This window comes from Triticum aestivum, chromosome 3A (genome assembly GCF_018294505.1).
Source record: "Triticum aestivum cultivar Chinese Spring chromosome 3A, IWGSC CS RefSeq v2.1, whole genome shotgun sequence".
Lineage (NCBI taxonomy): Eukaryota > Viridiplantae > Streptophyta > Magnoliopsida > Poales > Poaceae > Triticum > Triticum aestivum.
In genome coordinates this window covers 750,234,047-750,246,407 of record NC_057800.1, presented here as the reverse complement: position 1 = coordinate 750,246,407, position 12,361 = coordinate 750,234,047, and the positions used below count along the sequence as shown (strand labels likewise).

General features: G+C 44.6%; 1 protein-coding gene across 1 annotated transcript; it reads right to left on the bottom strand.

Annotated features, from left to right (window-relative positions):
• Positions 1-2,777: 2,777 nt before the first annotated feature.
• Positions 2,778-12,098, bottom strand: LOC123057382 (agamous-like MADS-box protein AGL23). The gene is made up of 2 exons (XM_044480386.1): positions 11,475-12,098; positions 2,778-2,999 (listed from the first exon to the last, which is right to left on the bottom strand). The coding sequence occupies exons 1-2, from the start codon at positions 12,096-12,098 to the stop codon at positions 2,778-2,780; spliced, it is 846 nt and encodes a 281-aa protein (XP_044336321.1).
• Positions 12,099-12,361: the final 263 nt, after the last annotated feature.

Sequence of the window (12,361 nt, the reverse complement as noted above, 5' to 3'; positions counted from 1 at the left end):
CCAGCACCAAGCAAGGGACACCTCCAGTCGTCGTGGTCATGCCTGCTTCAAGAGAAGTCGTCGGATAGACCGGAAAAGACTGGTAAGCTGCCTGCTGAGCCGCCTACTCAGCTGCCTGTTGAGCCGCTCGCTCAACCTCTTGGCGAATCCTGTCCTGGTCAACCAGGTTAGGAGCTCCATCACGCGCCAGGACATGCCCGCACGGCTGGTCATGGCGTCGGGCGTTGCTTGAAACAGCTGTTGAATCTATATGCCTGCTATAACTCGGGCTCCAGCTTGGGCGAGGAGTCGAATGAATCCTATCTCGACTATAAGAATATGCCTCCTGCTGCGCCAGAGCCGTCTGAAGAAGTTCTCTGACCCTTCGTGTTTCAATTGCCGTCGTAGAGTGGCCCTCCGCCGGGAGAGCCGCCAATCATGCTGCCGCAGCGATCATGTTTTCCAAAGGGTTGGAATAATGACCTGGTGGTGTTGGTACACAATGAGGTGAAGTAGTATTCATACGAGGAGATTCCACCACTCGTGGTCGAACCAGCGTTCCTGCCCCGGGTGTTGCAACCCGGTTTACCTCCGGCGGGTTGCTGTGGCCTACACCGGGTGTGCAGATGAGGTTTCTAGGATCATAAGTCAGAGGCAGACGTGAGTTTTCTGGTGCCTTCTCCTCATGACCTCATTTGATGCATTCAAATCCATCATAAGCTGGAAAGCCCTTGATTGAATCTGCTGAGCCCGAGCATCCAAAGCCTCCCGCTCTGCGGCCATCCCGATGTCCTCCGCTGCTAGGTTTTCCTTGGCTTTTGCTACCTCCTCACGTAACCATGCCACTCCTGCATCATGTTGCGCCTGATCCGCCAGGTTAACCACGACAGTTATTAGGGCTGTCATCCTATCCATGAGGTCCATCAGTACTTGAGCCCGCGGGCGCGCAGGGCCTCCTGCCCCGGCCGCCGCTGACCCGGAAGTTATCGCTGCCGCAGCCGTAGAGTTTTGACCGGTTGCGTGCCAGTAATGAAGATCATTGCCCTGCTTGGCGACTCAAAGGGGTCCGGAATACTGCTGCCATCGGAACAGCCCCCGAGCCCACCATCTTGCAATTGATACAATGAATCTGTCTCACCTGTGGATGACTCACCATTAGATTAGACGGTCGTCTCACCGCCAAACACAGACCCTTCAGAAAATTCTCCTCCATGGATGCATCCCACGAAGGCACGCTTCATGGCGAGCTGAGTCCGGGTGGGTCTCGCACTCAAATCCACCGTTTGCATGCCCCACAGTGGGCGCCAACTATCATGGAATTGTCATGGCAGATGTCCTAGTGGAAGGACTTAATCGTGGAGACATCGCAACTAGGAAGCTTAAAGTGGTTAAAACGGGACAAAGAACACGAGGGTTATACTGGTTCGGCTCCTTACGGTGAAGGTAAAAGCCTAATCCAGTTTGAGGTGGTATTGCTTATGTTTCGATTACTAGGGACCGAATCCGCTTGACCTGATCTTTCTTGCCCTGAACCGCCGCCCGGGTTGTCCCTTTATATACAGAGGCTTCCTCTGGCCGGCTCAAAAACATTGACCTACTCGGTCTCTAACTATTCCTACCTTACAATGCAAGTTATGTACATACGGTGGTTTATCTCTACGGGCCTTGAGTCACCTTTGGGTCTTGGGCCCTGAACTAAACCGCCATCTTCCCGAGCTGTCTTGGGCTTCATGAATCGCCTTAGGTATAACCCGGCCCCTCCTGGGCGGGTCAGACCTAATAGTTATATCCCCAACAGTGAGGAAGTTTCCGGGCTCACATTAGTTAGATAGTGGGTGTACAATTTCTTCATTCTGGATCAAATCCTTGATCATAAATAAAAGTTTTGTTCATTATTTTTCATAATGCCATGATATGTTTATCTCTTTCTTTGAACAAATATATTCATCCTTGTATATTCATCAGAATTCTTCTGCAATATTCCCTTGCACTTAAACATGATGTAGCCTGTTTGACACAATGGTGCCCTTGTCTGGTTCTGCACGACTTATACCTTTTAACACAATGACCGATTATATATGGATAAGCCAGTATAGAAAACCAGTAATCCACGGAAGCATATCTGGCATCAGTGGTACTGACGAGAGAAAAGAGAAATAACCCACCCACCCACCCAAGACGCCGCGAGAACGTATCACAAGCTCGTGCGTTTGATCCTTGGCATATCATCGAAACAATTGGATATGTTGTTGTGGATGCACCGCAGTCTAATTTGAGGGGTATCTACATGCATGTATTAAGCATTCTCTTTGGTGCATGTGTTTGGGTCTACTGATGAGGCCGAGGTTATCCTCCTTTTTTTAAAAGTGTTTGGATCTACTATATCCCGTTCTAATATATATTCGAGCTTTGTCAAGTCCGTATTATGATGGATAAAATGATTCTTCGTTTCATTGAAGAGAATTGTATGTCCGCTTGTTACCATGTTAAGCCATCCCTAGTATTGAACGTGTGTGTCCATTGAGAAAAGAACTCAACACTAGTACATTGCTGACTCAAAATCCTGTAGCCAGCAAACGTGTGTAGTACATTTGAGAAGATGTCTGTATTTCATTAAATGCCAACAGCCAGCGACAGGACAATACATATTTAGCCATTAATTATTGATAATAAAGAAATGACATAAAATTTGACGAAATTGCATCCAATGTAACTAGATGACAACAGATTTACGAACTATCGTCCATTGTTTAATGCTTTCACTTGAACGGAGCGAGAGGGGTTTGGAGCTCATCTTCTCAATACGGGAACAGGAAGTCGGCGTTCGTCTCCAGCCCAGCAGGGATCTCAGGTGACAGAGGAATCCCCATCTCATCGTCAAACCCTAGCAGATGAGGAATCACCATCTGCATCTCCTCCATATCCATCCCCGCGGCGAACACCAGCGGTGGAGGCATCTCCTGCATATCCATCCCGGCGGTGACTGCCTGTGCCAGAGGCAGCTCCATCAACATCTGCTGCTACATATTTATCGCCATCAGCATCTGATGCTCCTGCTACTACCGAGATCCAAAGTGAAGGAAATATGCCCTAGAGGCAATTATAATGTTATTATTTATTTCCTTATATCATGATTAATGTTTATTATTCATGCTAGAATTGTATTAACCGGAAACATAATACATGTGTGAATACATAGACAAACAGAGTGTCACTAGTATGCCTCTACTTGACTAGCTCGTTAATCGAAGATAGTTATGTTTCCTAACCATGAACAAAAGAGTTGTTTTTTGATTAACGGGATCACATCATTAGAAGAATGATGTGATTGACATGACCCATTCCATTAGCTTAGCACCCGATCATTTAGTATGTTGCTATTGCTTTCTTAATGACTTATACATGTTCCTATGACTATGAGATTATGCAACTCCCGTTTGCCGGAGGAACACTTTGTGTGCTACCAAACGTCATAATGTAACTGGGTGATTATAAAGGAGCTCTACAGGTGTGCTACCAAAGACTTGCCGGTAACGAGATTGAACTAGGTATTAAGATACCGACGATCGAATCTCGGGCAAGTAACATACCGATGACAAAGGGAACAACGTATGTTGTTATGCGGTCTGACCGATAAAGATGTTCGTAGAATATGTGGGAGCCAATATGAGCATCCAAGTTCCGCTATTGGTTATTGACTGGAGACCTGTCTCGGTCATGTCTACATTGTTCTCGAACCCGTAGGGTCCGCACGCTTAAGGTTTCGATGACAGTTATATTATGAGTTTATGAGTTTTGATGTACCGAAGGAGTTCGGCGTCCCGAATGAGATCGGAGACATGACGAGGAGTCTCGAAATGGTCGAGTGGTTCGGGTATTTTTCGGAGTACCGGAGAGTTACGGGAATACATATTGGGCCTTATTGGTCCGTACGGGAAAGAAGAAAAAGGGCCTCAAGGGTGGCCGCACCCCTCCCCTTGGTCTGGTCCGAATTGGACTAGGGAAGGGGGGCGCCACCTTCCTTCCTTCTCCTTTTCCCTTCCTCTTTTCCTATTCCATATGGGAGGTGGAATCCTACTAGGACTAGGGAGTCCTAGTAGGACTCCACACTTGGCGCGCCCCCTCCTAGGGCCGGCCTCCTCCTCCCTTGCTCCTTTATATACCGGGGCAGGGGGGCACCTCTAGACACACAAGTTGATCCTCGTGATCGTTTTCTTAGCCATGTGCGGTGCCCCCCTCCAGCATAATCCTCGATAATATTGTAGCGGTGCTTAGGCGAAGCCCTGCGATGGTAGAATATCAAGATCGTCACCACGCCGTCGTGCTGACGGAACTCTTCCCCGACACTTTGCTGGATCGGAGTCCGGGGATCATCATTGAGCTGAACGTGTGCTAGAACTCGGAGGTGCCGTAGTTTTGGTGCTTGATCGGTCGGGCCGTGAAGACGTACGACTACATCAACAGCGTTGTTATAACGCTTCCGCTGTCGGTCTACGAGGGTACGTAGACAACACTCTCCCCTCTCATTGCTATGCATCACGATGATCTTGCGTGTGCGTAGGAATTTTTTTGAAATTACTACGTTCCCCAACAGTGGCATCCGAGCCTAGGTTTTATGCGTTGATGTTGTGCACGAGTAGAACACAAGTGAGTTGTGGGCGATATAAGTCATACTGCTTACCAGCATGTCATACTTTGGTTCAGCGGTATTGTTGGATGAAGCGGCCCGGACCGACATTACGCGTACGCTTACGCGAGACTGGTTCTACCGACGTGCTTTGCACACAGGTGGCTGGCGGGTGTCAGTTTCTCCAACTTTAGTTGAACCGAGTGTGGCTATGCTCGGTCCTTGCGAAGGTTAAAACAGCACCAACTTGACAAACTATCGTTGTGGTTTTGATGCGGAGGTAAGTACGGTTCTTACTAAGCCCAGTAGTAGCCACGTAAAACTTGCAACAACAAAGTAGAGGACGTCTAACTTGTTTTTGTAGGGCATGTTATGATGTGATATGGTCAAGACGTGATGAGATATAAGTTTTTGTATGATATAATCATGTTTTGTTGAAGTTATCGGCAACTGGCAAAAGCCTTATGGTTGTCTCTCTATTGCATAAGATGCAGGCGCCCAATAATTGCTTTACTTTATCGCTATGCGATAGCAATAGTTGCAAGAGCAATTGTTGGCGAGACGACCACGTGACGACACATTGATATAGATCAAGATGATGGAGATCATGGTGTCATGCTGGTAACGATAGAGATCATGACAGTACTTTGGAGATGGAGATCAAAGGCGCAAGATGATGATGGCCATGTTATGTCACATATTTTGATTGCATATGATGTTTATCTTTTATACATCTTATATTGCTTAGTTTGACGGTAGCATTTTAAGATGATCTCTCAATAATTATCAAGAAGTGTTCTCCCTGAGTATGCACCGTTGCGAAAGTTCTTCGTGCTGAGACACCACGTGATGATCGGGTGTGATAGGCTCTACGTTCAAATACAACGGGTGCAAAATAGTTGCACACACGGAATACTCAGGTTAAACTTAACGAGCCTAGCATATACAGATATGGCCTCGGAACACGGAGACCAAAAGGTCGAACATGAATCATATAGTAGATATGATCAACATAGTGATGTTCACCATTGAAAACTACTCCATCTCACGTGATGATCGGACATGGTTTAGTTGATTTGGATCACGTGATCACTTACAGGATTAGAGGGATGTCTATCTAAGTGGGAGTTCTTAAGTAATATGATTAATTGAACTTTAATTTATCATGAACTTAGTCCTAGTAGTATTAGCATATCTATGTTGTAGATCAATAGCTCGCGTTATTGCTTTCATATGTTTATTTTGATATGTTCCTAGAGAAAATTGTGTTGAAAGATGTTAGTGGCAATGATGCGGATTGGATCCATGATCTGAGGTTTATCCTCATTGCTGCACAGAAGAATTATGTCCTTGATGCACCGCTAGATGACAGACCTATTGCAGGAGCAGATGTATATGTTATAAACGTTTGGCTAGCTCAATATGATGACTACTTGATAGTTTAGTGCACCATGCTTAACTGCTTAGAATCGGGACTTCAAAGACGTTTTGAACGTCATGGACTATATGAGATGTTCCAGGAGTTGAAGTTAATATTTCAAGCAAATATCCGAGTTGAGAGATATGAAGTCTCCAACAAGTTCTATAGCTAAAAGATGGAGGAGAATCGCTCAACTAGTGAGCATGTGCTCAGATTGTCTGGGTACTACAATTGCTTGAATCAAGTGGGAGTTAATCTTCCAGATAAAATAGTGATTGACAGAATTCTCTAGTCACCATCACCAAGTTAGTAGAACTTCGTGATGAACTATGATATGCAAGGGATAACGGAAACGATTCCCAAGCTCTTCATAATGCTGAAATTGACGAAGGTAGAAATCGAGAAAAACATCAAGTGTTGATGGTTGACAAGATCACTAGTTTCAAGAAAAGGGCAAAGGGAAGAAAGGGGAACTTCAAGAAGAATAGCAAGCAAGTTGCTGCTCAAGTGAAAAACCCAAGTCTGGACCTAAGCCTGAAACTGAGTGCTTTTACTGCAAAGGGACTAGTCACTGGAAGCGGAACTATCCCAAGTGATTGGCGGATAAGAAGGATGGCAAAGTGAACATAAGTATATTTGATATACAGGTTATTGATGTTTACTTTACTAGTGTTTATAACAACCCCTCAGTATTTGATACTAGTTCAGTTGCTAAGATTAGTAACTCGAAACGGGAGTTGCAGAATAAACAGAGACTAGTTAAGGGTGAAGTGACGATGTGTGTTGGAAGTGGTTCCAAGATTGATATGATCATCATCGCACACTCCCTATACTTTTGGGATTAGTGTTGAACCTAAATAAGTATTATTTGGTGTTTGCGCTGAGCATGAATGTGATTTGATCATGTTTATTGCAATACAGTTATTCATTTAAGTAAGAGAATAAATTGTTGTTCTGTTTACATGAATAAAACCTTATATGGTTACACACCCAATGAAAATGGTTCGTTGGATCTCGATCATAGTGATACACATATTCATAATATTGAAATCAAAAGATGCAAAGTTAATAATGATGGTGCAATTTATTTGTGGCACTACCGTTTAGGTCATATTGGTGTAAAGCGCATGAAGAAAATCCATACTGATGGGCTTTTGGAATCACTTGATTATGAATCAGTTGATGCTTGCGAACCATGCCTCATGGGCAAGATGACTAAGACTCCGTCCTCCAGTACAATGGAGCGTGCAACAGATTTATTGGAAATCATACATACTAATGTATGTGGTCCGATGAATATTGAGGCTCATGGCAGGTATCATTATTTTCTGATCTTCACAGATGATTTGAGCAGATATGAGTATATCTACTTGATGAAACACAAGTCTGAAACATTTGAAAAGTTCAAAAAAATTCAGAGTGAAGTGAAGAATCATCGTAACAAAAATGAAAGTATCTACGATATGATAGCAGAAATAAAATATTTGAGTTACGAGTTTGGCCTTTAGTTAAAAACAATGTGAAATAGTCTCACTACTCACGCCACCTGGAACACCACAGCATAATGGTGTGTCCGAACGTCATAACCGTACTTTATTAGATATGATGCGATCTATGACGTCTCTTACCGATCTACCAATATCGTTTTGGGGTTATGCATTAAAGACAGATGCATTCACGTTTAAAAGGGCACCATCTAAGTCACCATCTAAGTCCGTTGAGATGACACAATCTAAACTGTGGTTTGGCAAGAAACCAAAGTTGTCGTTTCTTAAAGTTTGAGGTTGCAATGCTTATGTGAAAATGTTTCAACCTGATAAGCTCAAACCCAAATCGGAGAAGTGCGTCTTCATAGGATACCCAAAAGAAATTGTTGGGTACACCTTCTATCACAGATCCGAAGGCAAGATATTCTTTGCTGAGAATGGATCCTTTCTAGAGAAGGAGTTTCTCTCGAAAGAAGTGAGTGGGAGGAAAGTAGAACTTGATGAGGTAACTGTACCTGCTCCCTTATTGGAAAGTAGTTCATCACAGAAATCTATTCCTGTGACTACTAGACCGATTAGTGAGGAAGCTAATGATGATGATCATGTAACTTCAGATCAAGTTACTACCGAAGCTCGTAGGTAAACCAGAGTGAGATCCGCACCAGAGTGGTACGGTAATCCAGTTCTGGAGGTCATGTTACTTGACCATGACGAGCCTACGAATTATGAGGAAGCGATGATGAGCCCAGATTCCGCGAAATGGCTTGAGGCCATGAAATCTGAGATGAGATCCATGTATGAGAACAAAGTATGGACTTTGATTGACTTGCCCAATGATCGGCAAGCTATTGAGATTAAATGGATCTTCAAGAGGAAGACGGACGCTGATAGTAGTGTTACTATCTACAAAGCTAGAATTGTCGCAAAAAGGTTTTCGACAAGTTCAAGGTGTTGACTACGATGAGAGTTTCTCACTCGTATCTATGCTTAAGTCTGTCCGAATCATGTTAGCAATTGCCGCATTTTATGAAATCGAGCAAATGGATGTCAAAACTGCATTCCTGAATGGATTTCTGGAAGAAGAGTTGTATATGATGCAGCCGGAAGGTTTTGTCGATCCAAAAGGAGCTAACAAAGTGTGCAATCTCCAGCGATCCATTTATGGACTGGTGCAAGCCTCTCGGAGTTGGAATAAACGCTTTGATAGTATGATCAAAGCATATAGTTTTATACTGACTTGCGGTGAAGTCTGTATTTACAAGAAAGTGAGTGGGAGCACTACAACATTTCTGATAAGTATATGTGAATGACATATTGTTGATCGGAAATAATGTAGAATTATTCTGCAAAGCATAAAGGAGTATTTTGAAAGAATTTTTTCAAAGAAAGACCTCGGTGAAGCTGCTTACATATTAAGCATCAAGATCTATAGAGATAGATCAAGACGCTTGATAAGTTTTTTCAATGAGTACATACCTTGACAATATTTTGAAGTAGTTCAAAAATGGAATAGTCAAAGAAAGAGTTCTTGCCTGTGTTACAAGGTGTGAAATTGAGTAAGACTCAAAGCCCGACCACAGCAGAAGATAGAAAGAGAATGAAAGTCATTCCCTATGCCTCAGCCATAGGTTCTATAAAGTTTGCCATGCTGTGTACCAGATCTATTGTATACCCTACACTGTGTTAAGCAAGGGAGTACAATAGTGATCTAAGAGTAGATTACTAGACAGCGGTCATAATTATCCTTAGTGGAATAAGGAAATATTTCTCAATTATGGAGGTGACAAAAGGTTCATCGTAAAAAGTTACGTCGATGCAAGTTTTGACACAGATCTGGATGACTCTAAGTCTCGATCTAGATACATATTGAAAGTGGGAGCAATTAGCTAGAGTAGCTCCGTGCAGAGCATTGTAGACATGGAATTCGCAAAATACTTATGGATCTGTATGTGACAGACCCGTTGACTAATATTATCTCACAAGCAAAACATGATCACACCTTAGTACTCTTTGGGTGTTAATCACATAAACAATGTGAACTAGATTATTGACTCTAGTAAACCCTTTGGGTATAGGTCACATGACGATATGAACTATGGGTGTTAATCACATGGTGATGTGAACTATTAGTGTTGAATCACATGGCGATGTGAACTAGATTATTGACTCTAATGCAAGTGGGAGACTGAAGGAAATATGCCCTAGAGGCAATAATAAAGTTATTATTTATTTCCTTATATCATGATAAATGTTTATTATTCATGCTAGAATTGTATTAACCGGAAACATAATACAATGTGTGAATACATAGACAAACAGAGTGTCACTAGTATGCCTCTACTTGACTAGCTCGTTTATCGAAGATGATTATGTTTCCTAACCATGAACAAAAGAGTTGTTATTTGATTAACGGGATCACATCATTAGAAGAATGATGTGATTGACATGACCCATTCCATTAGCTTAGCACCCGATCGTTTAGTATGTTGCTATTGCTTTCTTCATGACTTACACATGTTCCTATGACTATGAGATTATGCAACTCCCATTTGCCAGAGGAACACTTTGTGTGCTACCAAACGTCACAACGTAACTGAGTGATTATAAAGGAGCTCTACAGGTGTCTCCAAAGGTAGATGTTGGGTTGGCGTATTTCGAGATTAGGATTTGTCACTCCGATTGTCGGAGAGGTATCTCTGGGGCCCTCTCGGTAATGCACATCACATAAGCCTTGCAAACATTGCAACTAATGAGTTAATTGTGAGATGATGTATTACGGAACGAGTAAAGAGACTTGCCGGTAACGAGATTGAACTACGTATTAAGATACCGACGATCGAATCTCGGGCAAGTAACATACCGATGACAAAGGGAACAACATATGTTGTTATGCGGTCTAACCGATAAAGATCTTCGTAGAATATGTGGGAGCCAATATGAGCATCCAAGTTCCGCTATTGGTTATTGACTGGAGACGTGTCTCGGTCATGTCTACATTGTTCTCGAACCCGTAGGGTCCGCACGCTTAAGGTTTCGATGACAGTTATATTATGAGTTTATGAGTTTTGATGTACCAAAGGAGTTCGGAGTCCCGGATGAGACCGGGGACATGACGAGGAGTCTCGAAATGGTCGAGACGTAAAGATCGATATATTGGACGAGTATATTCGGACATCGGAAAGGTTCCGAGTAATTCGGGTATTTTTCAGAGTACCGGAGAATTACGGGAATACGTATTGGGCCTTATTGGGCCATACGGGAAAGAAGAAAAAAGGCCTCAAGGGTGGCCGCACCCCTCCCCTTGGTCTCGTCCGAATTGGACTAGGGAAGGGGGGCGCCCCCTTCCTTCCTTCTCCTTTTCCCTTCCTCTTTTCCTATTCCATATGGGAGCTGGAATCCTACTAGGACTAGGGAGTCCTAGTAGGACTCCACACTTGGCGCGCCCCCTCCTAGGGCCGGCCTCCTCCTCCCTTGCTCCTTTATATACGGGGGCAGGGGGCACCTCTAGACACACACGTTGATCCTCGTGATCGTTTTTTTAGCTGTGTGCGGTGCCCCCCTCCACCATAATCCTCGATAATATTGTAGCGGTGCTTAGGTGAAGCCCTGCGACGGTAGAACATCAAGATCGTCACCACGCCGTCGTGCTGACGGAACTCTTCTCCGACACGTTGCTGGATCGGAGTTCGGGGATCATCATCGAGCTGAACGTGTGTTAGAACTCGGAGGTGCCATAGTTTCGGTGCTTGATCGGTCGGGCCGTGAAGATGTACGACTACATCAACCGTGTTGTTATAACGCTTCCGCTGTCGGTCTACGAGGGTACGTAGACAACACTCTCCCCTCTCGTTGCTATGCATCACCATGATCTTGCTTGTGCGTAGGATTTTTTTTGAAATTACTATGTTCCCCAACACAAAGTACTGCCACCGAAGAGCTGGAGCGGCAGCGGCGGGGCCACCTCCTTCATGCGGCTCACGTCCACGCGCAAGAGAACCTGGTTGGCGCGTTCGGAGACGATGTCCTTCACCTGCATCAGCGCGGCGAAGAAGGCCACCATGTCCTCGTCCCCCATGTCGCGCACATTCGGGTCAACCCAAGCTGCTATCGGCTCCCCTGTGTCACGCTCATTCGCGGTGACCTCCTCGCGCTCGGTCCGCTTCTTCACCTCGGATAGGTCCGTGCGCATCTCGTCAAACTCCTGGTGCCGCTTCTCCATCTTCTGATCATCACTGGCAGCACCCTCCTCCCTCGCGCCAGCCCCGGCACCCTTCCCCACCAGGAAGCGTTCCACGACGGTGTCGACAGAGGGGTGGCCGAAGGAGAAGGCATTGCCACCGGGCGAGAAGGTGAGAGCGGCCACCTGGGTGCCGGTCAGGACCGCTAGATCGCTCGCCTTGCTGAAGAACCCCACGCAGCCCTTGGAGAAGCAGACGTGCGTGGCATCGTCCTGCTCGATCCGGCGGATGACGGTCTTCTTCCAGCCGCTTTCACCCCCCCGTTGGACGCTGCCATTACTTGCTCGCTCTGTGGCTAAGGTGCTGCAATTGTTCAGATCTTGCAATTTTTTGGTGCTTAAGTTCATGACTTTTTAGTTGTTCAGAGGCATGTTCTTCATGCACAAGTTCATGATTTTTAGCTGTTCTGGTCTTGCTTTCTTTAATGCCCGGGTTTATGATTTTTAGTTGGTCATATCTTGCAATTTTTTCATGCTTAAGTTTATGTTTTTTAGTTGTTCAGATATAGCAATTTTTAGTTGGTGCATGTTGTCATCCTTTGACCCATGAGTTTTAATGTACACAGCTCAACGAATACCGAATTGAATCCCATGGCCTATCACGACTTTTA

Bases quoted from the DNA above. Each gene is read 5' to 3' on its own strand.
- LOC123057382 (XM_044480386.1), bottom strand. From the start codon at position 12,098: ATGAACTTAAGCACCAAAAAATTGCAAGATCTGAACAATTGCAGCACC. The intron at 3,000-11,474 runs GTGGCCCCGCCG...ATAAATATGTAG, and splicing joins ACGTGAGCCGCATGAAGGAG to CAGCAGATGTTGATGGAGCT.